At 49.0% G+C, this 14,539-nt stretch overlaps 1 protein-coding gene and 1 long non-coding RNA gene across 5 annotated transcripts in view; one reads left to right on the forward strand and one right to left on the reverse strand.

Annotated features, from left to right (window-relative positions):
- The window catches only part of LOC135270652 (uncharacterized), a 54,064-nt gene extending 48,946 nt beyond the window's left edge, over positions 1-5,118 (reverse strand). Inside the window, exon 1 of the long non-coding RNA XR_010338795.1 lies at positions 3,900-5,118. This is a non-coding gene — a long non-coding RNA (uncharacterized LOC135270652). The remainder of the gene's footprint in view (positions 1-3,899) is intronic.
- The window catches only part of LARP1 (La ribonucleoprotein 1, translational regulator), a 135,399-nt gene that overhangs the window by 65,738 nt on the left and 55,122 nt on the right, over positions 1-14,539 (forward strand). For 2 of the 4 annotated variants that reach the window (XM_012441013.3, XM_064366548.1), the window contains exon 1: positions 5,866-6,301. The exons of the other annotated variants lie outside the window; for them this stretch is intronic. In XM_012441013.3, coding sequence (XP_012296436.2) covers positions 5,866-6,301 — 436 coding nt within the window. Of the gene's footprint in view, positions 1-5,865; positions 6,302-14,539 lie in introns of those variants that run through there. 4 annotated transcript variants of the gene reach the window in all.

The following is a 14,539-nucleotide window of genomic DNA, read 5'->3' on the forward strand; positions in this document are numbered from 1 at the left end:
CACTCCTCCTTCCTTTACCTATTCATCGCTCCCCCTCCAATAGACTAAAATTTCTTGTAAACTTTGTATTTTCTTCCTGCCCATAAGCTAGATGGGCAGGCATGCTTCCTGTTTCATGGATGGAAAGCTCAGGAGGCTGCCCAGTCATTCAGCAAACTCAGAGATGGGACCCAGGTTATAAACCAATTCTCCCAGCTCTCTAGTCCCTCATGCACCCTGCTCTGTCTCACTTTAGGAAGTTGTCAGCACAAGGAGCAAACAAGCATATAATTAATTACAAATAGGTATTTGTTTATGTTTGTTTTTGTTTTTTGAGATGGAGTGTCGCTCTGTTGCTCAGGCTGCAGTGCAGTGGTGCGATATGGGCTCAATGCAACCTCTGCCTCCCAGGTTCAAGTGATTCTCCTGCCTCAGCCTCCTGAGTAGCTGGGATTATAGGTGCAAGTCACCACACCTGGCTAATTTTTGTATTTTTGGTAGAGACAGGGTTTCACCATGTTGGTCAGGTGGGTCTCGAACTCCTGGCCTCATAATCCACCTGCCTCGGCCTCCCAAAGTGCTGGGATTACAGGTGTAAGCCACAATGCCCAGCCAATGTTTTGTTTTGTTTTTGAGACAGGGTCTCACTCTGTTGCCCAGGCTGGGGTACAGTGGCACAATCATGGATCACTGCAGTCTCAACTTCCCAGGCTCAGGTGATCTTCCCACCTCAACCTCCCCAGTAGCTGGGACTACAGGTGTGTGCCCCCATGCCCAGATAATGTTTTGTATTTTTTTGTAGAGATGGTGTCTCATCATGTTGCCCAGACTTATCTTTAACTCCTGGGCTCAACAGATCCACCTGCCTGGGCCTCCCAGAGTGTTGGGATTACAAGCATGAACAACCATACCCAGCCTAAATAGGTATTTAGACCCACTTTATTAATTTGGTGGGCTTTATTTTTTTGAGACAAGGTCTGGTCTCACTTTCTTGCCCAGGTTAAGGTGCAGTGATGCAGTCACAGCTCACTGCACCTGCTACCTCCCAGGCTCAAGCAATCCTCCCACCTTAGCCTCCTGAATAGCTGGGACTACAGGTATGTGCCACCACGTCTGGCTAATTTATTTATTTATTTATTTATTGTTTAAAGACAGGGTCTCACTATGTTGCCCAGGTGGGTCTCAAATTCCTGGGCTCAAGCAATTCTCCCACCTTGGCCTCCCAAAGTGCTGGGATTACAGGTGTGAGCCACAACACCTGGCCTAGTGTTTAAGCACATAGTGTATTTAAACTCTAGGCACAAGTTAGTCTGATCCTTGTCACTCTGCCTAAAGCATATTTTGTCTTACCTCTTTTTTTTTGGCCGCAGGTTAAATATTGCTCAATTATTTGGTTCCTCTAATTAGAGTTTACCCTTTAGAGAGATAGGATTCAACCTGTTTTGTATCTTACTGAGGCCTAAGTATTTGAGGGATTCTCCATAAGTACTTATGGATATGACAATGGAGAGAAGAGAGGTAGGCTGTACAGAGTGGTACAGTGGGTAAGAATAAGGCCTGGAGACATAGAACACTCTGAAAAATCCCACTCTGATAGTTAGCTGCTACCTATGATGCTGAGTACCCCACCTTACTTTCTTTTCTGATTTTCAATTGCCTTCCTTTGTAATTTGAAGACAATAACCATTTCAGGACCTAGCCTGTAGTTCCTGGCACACAGTAGGGGCTCAGTAGACATTTAGAGAAATAATTAGTACATATCCCACTGGACTGTTATGAGGATTAAATGAGATAATAAATGTCAAGTACTTCCCATAGAACCTAGTGTATACTAGTTACTCAGTAAAAGTAGCTACTCCTGACTATTTGGTCATTACTAGTATAGTAGTCCCCTCTTATCTGTGGTTTTGCTACCTGACGTTTCAGTTACCTGTGGTCAACTGTGGTCAGAAAATATCACATACAATAAGATGTTTTGAGAGAGAAAGAACATAGTCACATAAATTTTATTAGAGCCTATTGTTATAATTTTTCTATTATTTATTGTTGTTTATCTCTTGCTGTGCCTAATTTATAAATTAAACTTTATTATAGGCATGTATGTATAGGAAAAACATAGTATAGATAGAGTTTGGTACTATTTGGGGTTTCAGGCATGCACTGGGGGGTCTTGTAATGTATCCCCCGGGGATAAGAAAGGATGACTGTATTTGTGATTTTTATTTAGAAACATATGCATATAGAATACCATAGTTGGTTAGGAATCAAAAAACCTAAATTCAAATCCCAATTTCATCATTTTAAAATTAATTTTATTTTTTAAATGGATGAGAGGTTTATGTGTTGCCCAGGCTGGCCTGGAAGGCCTGACCTCGCCTCCTCATGTGCCAGGACAAGTGGTCTGAGCCACCGTGGCTCCCTAAAACTTTTTTAAAAGTAGAGATAGGGTCTCACTGTGTTGTCCAGGCTGGTATCTAACTCCTGGGTTCAAGTGATCCTCCTGCTTTGGCCTTTCAAAGTGTTGGGATTACAGGTGTGAATCACCATGCCCAGCCCCAGTTTCATTATTTTAACGTAAAAAAAAGCTGCTGGATTTAGGTTAAAGAGATTCAGGTATGAGACCTGGCTCTGTCTGGCTCTGCTGTGTGACTTTGGATAAGGAACTTTTCTTTTTTTTTTTTTGAGACGGAGTCTTGCTCTGTCACCCAGGCTGGAATGCAGTGGGGTGATCTCAGGTCACTGCAACCTCCACCTCTTGGGTTCAAGCGATTTTCCTGCCTCAGCCTCCTGAGTAGCTGGGATTATAGGTGTACACCACCACACCCGGCTGATATTGCATTTTTAGTAGAGACAGTGTTTTGCCATGTTGGCCAGGCTGGTCTCAAACTCCTGACCTCAGGTGATCCACCTGTCTCGGCCTTCCAAAGTGCTGGGATTATAGGGGAGAGCCACGGTGCCCAGAGTTTCTTGTCCACACAGTACTCTCATACCCTCACAAGTTCTCGGGGGTAGGGGGATGGTACTTCTCTAATGCCAATTACAAAAAGAATGACCAACAATAGCAATTATGTCTCCTATTAACAAAGTTTACAGAGGGTCTAGAGTGAATAATCTCTTCAGGAAATATTTATCAATAAATTTTTAATGGCTGGGTGTGTGGGCTCACGCCTGTAATCCCAGCACTTTGGGAGGCCGAGCTGGGTGGATCACGAGGTCAGGAGTTCAAGACCAGCCTGACCAATATGGTGAAACCCCATCTCTACTACAAAATTTAGCCGGGTGTGGTGGCATGCGCCTGTAGTCCTAGCTACTCTGGAGGCTGAGGCAGAAGAATTGGTTGAACCCGGGAGGCAGAGGCTGCAGTGAGCTGAGATTGTGCAATTGCACTCCAGCCTGGGTGACAGAGCAAGACTCCATCTCAAAAAAAAAAAATAAAATAAAATAAAGCTGTGCATGGTGGCATGTGCTTATGGTCCTAGCTACTTTGGAGGCTGAGTTGGGAGGATAGCTTTAGCCTGAGAGTTCAAGGCTGCAGTGAGCTGTGATCACACCACTGCACTCCAGCCTGGGTGACAGACCTCATCTCTTCAAATAAACAAACAGTGCATTCCAGTGACAATGTGCAATAATTTACCTTCTGATTAAGAGTACATGTAATGCACTTAGTAGATTCCTGCTTTAATTCATCGAGACCCCTTTAACATTACCTTCCTTGGTAGCTCTTTCGAAGTACTGGCTCGTCTATAGAATTTACACAGCACCTTGACTAACACTGTCTTACTTGACCCTTCACAGGAGCTCAGAGGGTAGAAGCAAGTCAGGCATTATTTACCCCCATTTTTCCAACAGGAGAGGGGTCCAGGGAAGTGTGGCTAGCTGGCCAAGGCTTAGAGGCCGAATAACTCAAGAGTTGGAATTACCTGGCTATCCCGACCAGTACTTCTCCCCGATATTGGTTACAATCCTACAGCTCAGACTTGCTGGCTGGGGCAGTTCCAAGAGGCTTTTCATTCAGTCTTCTAGATCCAGAAGGTTGTGTGCTGTAATTCTTGTTTTGGAGATGGCCAACATTCCAGGCTGTTATGTTATGTGAGCACGTGGGATCACAGCAGTCAAAAGCCAGGACTTCTCCATGTGAAGTCAGAAGCACCAAAGGGATCTTGCTAGACATGCAGATTTCTGGGTCCAGTCCCAGACCAAGCCTGATTCCTAATCCTTTGGCATTGGCGTTCAAAGAAATCTTCCCTTATCACCCAAACAAAAGTAACCCATCTAGTCTGATTACCACAGTAACTTCTGTTTTCATAGATACTAGACAAGAATTTATCATTTGTTTATTGTCTCTTTCTCCACCTTAGAATAAATTCCATGAGGATAGGGACTTTGTTAGCCTGGTTTAAACCAAACCTGTTTCCTAGAACCCTGCAGCCCCCACAGTACGAGGTAGTATTTACTGAATCGAATGTACACTGAAGTTTGAAACCGCTGTCAAATACTGCTCCTTCATTTCACAATAGGGAAATTGAGGCCCAAGAAGATGGAAGTCACTGTTGCAGGAATGGTAAGGGGCAGGGCCAGGATAAAATCTCAGATCTCACAAGTCCCAATCCAGGGACCGTTCAACTCCGCCCAAAGCAATTCTTTAGAAAAAACGACATCCACTTGAAAGAAAAGACATTTCCTGCCCATAAATACTAGGTTTCGCAGCGGGGAGGAGGGCCTGGCCTGGGTGAGGGCTTTGGTAATTCCGTTCCCACTTCTCAGGCGCCCGCTGCCCACAAAGGCTAAGACTCGCCTTCCAGGCCCGGAGTCGAACCCATCTCCAGGTACTGTCGAGGCCAGGCCCGGCGGCGGCGAGGCGCGGAGCACAGCTCACTGAGGTGCGGACAGTTCACCCAACCAAGGTCACCCAGGCGGAGACTGAAGGGGCCAGGCCCGCTGGGTACAGGGGAGGGGGCGGCGTTGGCGCGTCCTCGGGGCGGATGAGGGTCCTCCCTTCGGCTTCCTGGAAGTCAGGAGTGACACTAATGGCTCCTTCCCCACTGAATCTGGCACTCAGCCTAAAAAGCGCGAGCAGGCCCGACCGGCCGCGTGGCCCGGTCCCATGTGCTCCACCTGAGGCCGCCCTCACGCGCTGGCCCTTTAAGACACCTCCCCTCCTCACCCAGTCTTCTCTCCTATCCCCCCTCAGCGCCCCCACCGACAACTCCCGAATTGCATCAGGCACGTGCTCGCCCCCGTCGGGTCTGAGCGTTCCTACCCGCAGCCGGGGAGGTGCTCTGAGGAGTCGGCGGCGAGGGGCGGGGCGAGGGGCGGGACCGCAGGGCCGTGCGCGCGCGCTCCCGCCGCCTTCTGCCCGCCCGTCGCCCAGGGCCGGGCCGGCGGGCGCGCCCCCGCTGCTCCGTCCCCTCCCCTCGCCCGCCGCGTCGTGAGGCGCGCGCCCGCCCGCCGCCTGCCGCGGATCGCGTGGTCTGCTCTGCTCGCCGCGCCTCTCCCCCGTCCGTCCATATTGCTGCAGCCCCCGAGCCGGGAAGCCCGGGCCGCCCCGGGGGCGGGGGGGAGGGAGGGACGGGACGAGAAGCCTGCCCGGCTCGGGGTGGGGGCGTCTTGCGAGGAGCGGGCGGGGGGGGACGCACGCTCGAGGAGGCCTGGACCGCAGAGTGGGGAGCCTTCCTCCCCCCCCGCCCCTCTAGTGGGCCTCGGATTTACAGCGGCTGCACCTAACTGGGAGGGGGCTGCGCCTCGCGTGAACCCCGACCCTTCTCCGCAGGGACTGGGGCCCAGCGCCCCCGAGGAAGGCGTCGCGGGCGCCCTACGAGCCAAGTTCGAGGCGGGGGAGGCAACCTCGGGCGCGCCCGGCTTCTCGCGGGGGGGGCGGGCGCGCAGATGGCCACTCAGGTGGAGCCGCTGCTGCCTGGGGGCGCCCCGCTCTTGCAGGCCGAAGAGCACGGGGGGCTGGTGAGGAAGAAGCCGCCGCCGGCGCCTGAGGGCAAGGGCGAGCCCGGGACGAACGACGTCCGCGGGGGGGAGCCGGACGGCGGCGCTCGGAGACCCCGGCCGCCTTGCGCCAAGCCACACAAGGAGGGCACTGGGCAGCAGGAGCGCGAGAACCTGCGGCCGCTGCAGCCGCCGGGCGCCGAGGGCCCAGCCGTCAGCGACGGGGAGGAGGGCGGCGGCGAGCCAGGCGTTGGCGGAGGAGCTACCGGAGCCGCGGGCGCGGGGCGCCGGGACTTCGTGGAAGCCCCCCCTCCCAAGGTGAACCCGTGGACTAAGAACGCACTGCCGCCGGTCCTGACCACCGTGAACGGACAGTCCCCCCCAGGTGGGTCTCCTTCCTTTCCCTCCTGGGTCCGGGGGCCTCTTCCGGGGACATGGGAGTCCCCTCCCCCAGCGCCTCCAGGGCCCCGGGGTCCGCTAGCGGTCATGGTGACTCGGGACTTTTGAAAATTGCCTCCTGGTTGATTCTGGTCGCCGCGCCCTCTCCCCACCGCACGCTCGGGGACCTGCCCCTGCCCGAGGGCCCGGCCTCCGGGAGGCTACGGCCACCGCCTGGGCCGCAGCGGTTAGTGGGCAGCGGCGTGGTCCGGGCCTACCTCGTCGGCGGAGTGTGGGCTCTGGTTTCAGTGAAAAGGGCCCCACTGCGTGTTGGCGGAGGAGACGGCTTCTGGTTTGAACCTTCCTCGGGAAGCCCTTCTTCCCACCCCGCCCGGCTCTCCCCGTTTTGGTAGCGTTGCGAGCGTCCCCATGTTGTAAATGTTTAATGAGCATATGTCACGGGCAGCCCAGTGCCCGGCGTGGAGTACATGCCGGCCGCACGGATTCGGGGATTAAAAGTTAACAAGGTTTGTTCTCGGGGAGATGATACTGGGTGGTAGAATCTCCATTTGGAGACGGATTGAGGCGTCAGTTACCGGGAGAATGAGGAGAAACCCATCGTGTTACCGAATTCGGTGGTTTCCCTCCCCGATCCCGGGCACCTTCCGTCTTGAGAAGGAACCCGACGGCGAGTGTGCTGGGGGAGTCAGTTAGAAGGTTTGGCGGAAAATGAGGCGGGTGAAGGGGCCTGCAGCGACAGGAGGGGCGTGTGGCGGCGGGGGAAGGAGTGTCCGGGCTGGGCGGGCGGGTGACAGTTGGGCGCCATGCGCTGCGCCGTCGGCCCACAGGCCGCTCGGCCTCGGCGTTCGGCGCGAGCCGCGTCGCTCGGGGTGGCAGGCGGGTGCGGGCCCGCGGCGCGGCCCGAGTGTGCGTGTGCGCGGGTGTGTGCGCGTTCCCCCTTCCCAGCATTCCTCTGCAGCCGGGACAACGTGGTGCCTCCCCGCGCGGGGAGCGGCATGTGACTGCCGACCGGCGCTCACCGGGTCCTCCCACTCCCTCCTCTGGGTTTTGGTCCTTTTGGACCGTGCCCCTTTCCGGGGGGAGGTGAGGGTTCAGGAAATCCCAGCAGAGCCGTGTCAGCCTGGGGAAGAGAGGCGGTGCAGAATATGGAGTCTGCTCTTGGCCTGCCTTTGCCGAAAATAGCTCGTCCGCTTGGGTGGGGGGCGCGCCCACTCTCCTCTCAGCCGGCGGATAGGGCGGGTCTCCATTCTTTGGTTTTGGGTCAGTTTGAGGTGGGTCGGTTTTAAAACTGTCTTGTAGTTAGAATGATGGCCTCTGGTCGTAGCCTTGGTGCTGTTAAAAAGCTCTTCTGCTGTCGCTGGTTGAGGCTAACTAGTTTAAACCATTCAAAAATAAAGGGGAAGCTTATGCTTTCTTGCACAGCCAAAGTAGAATCACTCCTAGTCCTAGGGAAGCCAGAATAGCCAGTCCTGAAAACATGTTGCAATTTTTATTTCTTTTCAGGTTGCTTCATTTGGAGGAGGGGACATTTGGGGTTTACTAACAGTCCGTCAAACTGTTCTCTTCCTTCTCGCCTCCTCCCCTTCCCCGCTTTCCCTTCCAGAACCCTCTTATGCAAAGGACAGTGCTGAAACCTCCGTTGTCTTTCACGTCCCTCCTATCCACCCACAGAGTGAGGGAAAACAACTTTAAAACACTCCTTGATCCTTCTTCCTTCTTTAAACTCAAAAGGGTATAATCATCCCCGGGAGAGAGCACTCCTCAGAAGTTTAAATGGGGCTACTCATTCTGGCTGCTGCTTGGCTAATGGTGAACCTGCCTTGTGGGTTTTCAATCAGCCATGACATCAGATGGTATTGGGTGCCTGAGCTGGCATTTTGTGTAAGTCCAGGAGCCCTTGATAGTGTGCGTCACTGGGGTTATTGATCGTGGGAAGAAGACAGCTTGGCTGGCATCTTGCCTTTCCTCTGACTGGAGAAGCTGATTGGCTTTAAGTGCCCAAAGCAAAATTCTTGAGTGGGAGTAGATTTGCTCTGTTCATGTTTTTTGGAATCTTAAGGCAAGAGAGCGTCTACTTGGTTTAGAACCTTTGGAATAGATTTTGACAGCCTAACTCAGTTAATCCAGTAGCTTCTCTCTCTAAGCCTGTTGTTAGGACTTGTGTGCATTTTGAGATGAAATTCTATGATTGGGTTGTCAGTCTGCTAAGGCTAGATGGTGGCCCTTTCTCTGGAGCGTACATAGATCTCTGAAGTGCTTTTCTAGCCCTGATATTGTTTACAGCTTCGACATATTTAAATGTGACACTAGTGGAGTGGCTGTGTGGTCTTGGGAATTTTTGTGTTCTGTGATGCATATGTTTTTGGGAGTCTACAGAAATAAGTACCTCATAAGCAAACTAAAAGCTTTCCAAAGCTTGTTGCAAATGCCTATTTTTAGCCCTCCTTTTGGCTCAGATGTTGGTGTTTTAGTTCTTTAAGGGACAATTGCAGTAAGTAGTAATAAAATATGTTTTGTGATACCTCTCCTTTCTTGTGGAGTTCTGTATTCTGGTTTAAACATCCAAGTCTTAGATTTGTAGTTTTAAATCTTGGGATTTGCATTTTGGCTTTTTGGATCTCCGTCCCTCCCTAGAGTATTTTTAAATTTTTAAATTTTTTCCTTATTCTAGTTATACTCCTTCTAAGTATAAGATCCAAAATGTCTAAGTTAAGAGATGATATATGGCGAAGGTTCTGGGGTCAAACTGTGTGGGTAGCTCTACCACTTGTTAGATACGCCTCCTTGGGCAAATTGTTTAACCATTCTATGCCTCACCTTAATTTGTGCAATATGTATTTATGATTTACCTGCCTCATGGAGGTATTACGAGCATTCATTGTTACGATATGTATATTTAGCCCAGTGCCTGGCAGGTGGAAGTTGTTACTTACTGTGGGTCTTGGTGGGACTTCTCTCTGGGTCTCTGTTTTTCTCTACCTGTAACGTGATGGGGTTGGTGAATGCAGACCTTTCCTTTTTTTGTGTTGTATCAGTACTCCATGAACTGTATGGGATCTGTCTTCTTAAAACTTGACTTTTGCTTATCTACAACACATGGGATGGATAATTTAAAGGTTAGTGACTCTTAAGAATTGGCTATTTTGGGGCCAGGCGCGGTGGCTCATGCCTGTAATCCCAGCACTTTGGGAGGCCGAGGCGGGTGGATCACGAGGTCAAGAGATCGAGACCATCCTGGTCAACAAGGTGAAACCCGTCTCTACTAAAAGTACAAAAATTAGCTGGGCATGGTGGTGCGCGCCTGTAGTCCCAGCTACTCGGGAGGCTGAGGCAGGAGAATTGCTTGAACCCAGGAGGCGGAGGTTGCGGTGAGCCGAGATCGCGCCATTGCACTCCAGCCTGGGTAACGAGTGAAACTCCATCTCAAAAAAAAAAAAAAAGAATTAGCTATTTTTTGCTTTGGAATGTGGTGAGATGAATTTTTAAAAAATAAGTTTTAACTTTTTAATTTGTCTTTTGTAAAGATTCTCTTTTGGGGGAGTTGCACATGTACTCTCAGGAATATGAGGAAAAGCCAGCCTAACTGGTGGCTGATGCACATGTAGTGCCTTGAGACTTGAGTACAGATGATCCTCAATTTATGATTTTTGACTTTATGTTGATGGGAAAGTGATACACATTTAATGGAAACTGTATTTCAGGTACCCATACAACCACGGTTTTTCACTTTCAGTACAATATTTAATAAATTACATGAGACATTCAACAGTTAAAATTGGCTTTATGTTAGACGCTTTGGCAATCTGTAGGCTAAAGTGTTATGAGTGCATTTAAGATAGGCTAGGCTAAGCTTTTTTTTTTTTTTTGGGAGACGGAGTCTTGCTCTGTTGCCCAGGCTGGAATGCAGTGGTGTGATCTCAGCCCATTGCAACCTATGCCTTCTGGGTTCAAGCGATTCTTCTTCTGCCTCAGCCTCTTGAGTAGCTGGGACTACAGGTGTGTGCTACCATGCCTGGCTAATTTTTGTATTTTTAGTAGAGATGGAGTTGCACCATGTTAGCCAGGCTGGTCTCTAACTCCTGACCTCAGGCAAGCCGCCTGCTTTGGCCTCCCAAAGTGCTGGGATTACAGGTGTGAGCCACCATGCCCTGTGCTAGGCTAAGCATTGATGTTCAGTAGGTTAGCTGTATTAAATGCATTTTCAATTTAATTATATTTAGATTTTTATTTTTTATTACTTTTTCTTTCTTTTTTTTTTGAGACAGAGTTTCATTTCACTCTTTCGTCCAGGCTGGAATGCAGTGGTGTGATCTTGGCTCCCTGCAACCTTTGTCTTCTGGTTTCAAGCCACTCTTCTGCCTCAGCCTCCTGAGTAGCTGGGGTTATAGGTGCATGCCACCACATCCGGCTGATTTTTGTATTTTTAGTAGAGATGGGGTTTCACCATATTGGCCAGGCTGGTCTCGAACTCCTGATCTGGTGACCCACCCGCCTCAGCCTCCCAAAGTGCTGGGATTACAGGAATGAGCCACCACACCTGGCCATAGTTATTTATTTTTTAGACAGTGTCTCACTCTGTCACACAGGCTGTAATGTAGTGAAACAGTCATGGCTCACTGCAGCCTCAAACCCCTAGACTCAAAGGATCCTCCCACCTTACTTAGCTTCCCTAGTAGCTGGAACTACAGGTGCACACCACCACACTGGCTAATTTTTTTCTGAATTTTTTGTAGAAATGGGTTCTGCTATGTTGCCCAGGTGGTTGCAAACTCCTGGGCTCAAGTGATCTGCTGGCCTTGGCCTCCTGAAGTGCTGGGATTACAGATGTGAGCCACCATGCCCGGCCTTACGGTATTTTCAGGATGTAACCCCATCTTAAGTCGTTAAGCGTCTGTATATCATTTCTGCAAGTTCCCATCCACCCTAGCAGGAGTAATCAGTAGGTTTGTTTTGTATACACCTCTAAATTGATGTGTAGTAAGAAAACTAGTGCTAAAGTTTGAAACAGGGTCTGAGACTTAAATGTTTATGTTCTGAACATCATTTTTTTCAAAACTATGTCCCTTTGAAATACAACAAACTGACACAAAATTAAAAAGGATTATAATTCAGCAATCCCATGGTGTCCCAGAGATCCTCTGTTGCACTGAACTGGGCCCATGTAAACCTCTCTGCTTTCCTCTATTTCCTGGGTGTCGGCCCTTCCCCAGATTGCCCTGGTTGTACTAGCTGGGTGTCTGTGTGGATCTAGGGCATCACCACGACCTTGCAGTGTCAGAGCTACTTCAGATCTGGCCCCCTTCTTGCCTACACAGAATGGAGACTGGATGGGAATAAGAAGTCTGGCCCTGGAATCATATGGTCTGTACTCTTGAGTCCTAGTCCCACTTCTGACTTGCTGTACAATCTTAGGTGAATTACTCAACCTCTCTGAGCCACCATTACCTCATCCTCAAAATGAGAATACTGATAGTAACTTTCAGAGGATTGTGAGAATTAAAGAAAATACAAAGCCTTTAGCATAGTGCCAGGCAAAGAGTAAGTACCTAGTAAGTACTGCCTATTTAGTAATTGCTATTTAAATATTTGTGTAATAAATGATCACCATTATTAGGAGCTACTTCTGATCATGCTTATGACCAGCATTGTGGACACCAGCACACCTCTTACTTTCTCTGTGCCTCTGTTTCTTCATCTGTAAAATCAGGGTATTAGACTAGGTCCAAGTGTTTTAAAAGTTTTCTGGTATTGAAATTTTTTTCTAAAACTCCCTCCCCACAAAAGAAAGAAACCAAAGAAGAGCTTTATATTTGCATCATGATTAGGAATCCAAGCTCTCTGGAGGCTGAAGAACTCTTCTGGCCTCAGGAACCTAAGTTGATGCCTTAGGGGTGTATGATGGAGCAACCAGACGTTATGTGCCTTACAGTGTCTGAAAGCACACAGCACCACCTGAAAATTGCCCCTCACCAAATAAAAACTGAATCTAAATCTAACAGAACCATAGATAGAGGAAGAGACTAATTAGACATGAGGTAGGCAGTTACACAGTTTCTAAATGTGAGAAATTCTACAAGACACACTATTTCCATTAAATAAATGGCATTTTTAAAAGGGAAGAACTGTTACAGATGAAAAGAGTTGAGACATTGGTCATGCATTGTTGCAGATCTTATTTGGATCTTGATTCTTGGCCCCAAGTATCCAAAGACATTGTGATAACAACTGAGGAAATTTGATTATTTTAAATTAAGAAATTATTTTGTCAATCCTGATAATGATAATGGTATTATGATTGTTTTTAACTGTGTAACTGGATATATTGTGCACCCCCAGCTAAGAACTGCTAGGTTAGTCTATTAAGTAAGACTTAAGGCTTTTTGTTTTAATCATGCACTTGATCTTAGCCAAAAGGCCAAGAAACAATATAGTGCGAATCACTTTCTCCTCTTCTAAGGAAAGGTCACAGTTAGGACACCCTTTGAAGGGGAGAGTGGGAGACAGCTTTCATCAGGAGCCTTCAGCTGGCCTGGCCCCTTTCCTTGTGGACATGGAGTTTGCATTTCATACTAACTGGGAAATGAGTGCCTGCCAGGTAGGGGAAGGTTTTTAGGAGGTGGTTTTTGGCCCTCTGGGAAGGTAGAGGGTAGTCACAAGCCTTCTTGAATTCTGAACCTCATGAGGGGTGGGGTCTTTCTGCTGACCAACCCACTGCCTGGAGTGAGACCTGGAGTAAGCAACCTAATGGCTGTTACTGAGCACCCATTCCCTTCTCTTTTCTTTTCTTTTCTTTTCTTTTCTTTTTTCTTTCTTTTTTTTTTTGTTTTTTTGAGACGGAGTCTCACTCTGTCATCAGGCTGGATTGCAGTGGTGCAATCTCAGCTCACTGCAACCTCTGCCTCCTGGGTTCAAGCAATTCTTGTACCTCAGCCTCCCGAGTAGGTGGGATTACAGGCACGCGCCACCACACCCAACTAATTTTTTGTATTTTTAAAGTAGAAACGGGGTTTCACCATGTTGGCCAGGATGGTCTCGATTGCCTGACCTCGTGATCTGCCCACCTTGGCCTCCCAAAGTGTTGGGATAACAGACGTGAGCCACTGTGCCCCCACCCATTCCCTTTTCTGGGAGGTGGGCAGGGTGGGAGGAGGAGGAGGAGGAGGAGCCAGCCTGAAACCACAAGAGCTTTAATTTTAAAATGGAGAGCTTGGCAGATGGGAGTGCCCCTGTTTGCAAAACCCCAGACAGCTCAAAGGGAGTAATTAGGGTGTTGGGGCCACTGGAGGTTCACAAGTGCCTCAGTCCAGACTTATAAGCCTCCCTAACTGGTTCAGAGTGATCTAAGGGAATGACCAGGAGAGAGGATGGCCTTACCTTGCCTGAAGTTCAAGAATGAAGTAAGTTTTGATACCTCGCTAGTGAAAACATAGGAAACAGTACATCAGTGTGAAGGGGGAAGGTGATGGAATTTAAATTAGAACATGGGCAGGATACTTCTCTCTGCTGTCACTTTGTGACCTTAGAGAGCTTGTCTAACCTCTGTTTTCCTTATTCACAGAATGGGGCTAATCTTGGTACTGAGGTTGATTAGAGGATCAAATTGCTGTTGAATATGGGGTAGCCCAGTTCATGAATTTAAAAAGTCCTGCTGGGCGCCATGGCTCAAGTCTGTAATCTTAGCACTTTGGGAGCCTGAGGCAGGAGGATCATGAGGTCAGGAGTTCAAGACCAGTCTGGCCAGCATGGTGAAACCTGTCTCTACTAAAAATACAAAATTAGCTGGACATGGTGATGCATGCCTGTAATCCCAGCTACTCAGGAGGCTGAGGCAGGAGAATTGCTTGAACCCCGGAGGCGGAGGTTGCAGTGAGCCGAGATTGTGACACTGCACTCCAGCCTAGGTGACAGAGTGAGACTCGGTCTCAAAAAGAAAAAAAAAAGTCCTACACAGATGTAAGTTTTTTATTTCAGAAGATTGCATTCTAAAGCCAAATATATACAGTCTGGTAATTACTCTGTGGGTTTATCTGTGCCTTTCCTCAACTGAGTGGATAATCAGAAGTTGGCTGAATTTTCAAGAAGGGCTGTTTGTGATAGTTACTAGAGGCAAGTGGCCAACTTCCCATGGCTAATAGCCTGGGATGTCTCCCTGAAGGATTTTCCCCAGAATCAAGGGCAGTCCTAGTGTGGCATCTTTTTTCCTTGGCTGAACCTTTATTAGACT

This window comes from Aotus nancymaae, unplaced genomic scaffold (genome assembly GCF_030222135.1).
Source record: "Aotus nancymaae isolate 86718 unplaced genomic scaffold, 86718_ANA_hifiasm-v0.15.2.pri h1tg000064l_1, whole genome shotgun sequence".
Taxonomy (NCBI): domain Eukaryota; kingdom Metazoa; phylum Chordata; class Mammalia; order Primates; family Aotidae; genus Aotus; species Aotus nancymaae.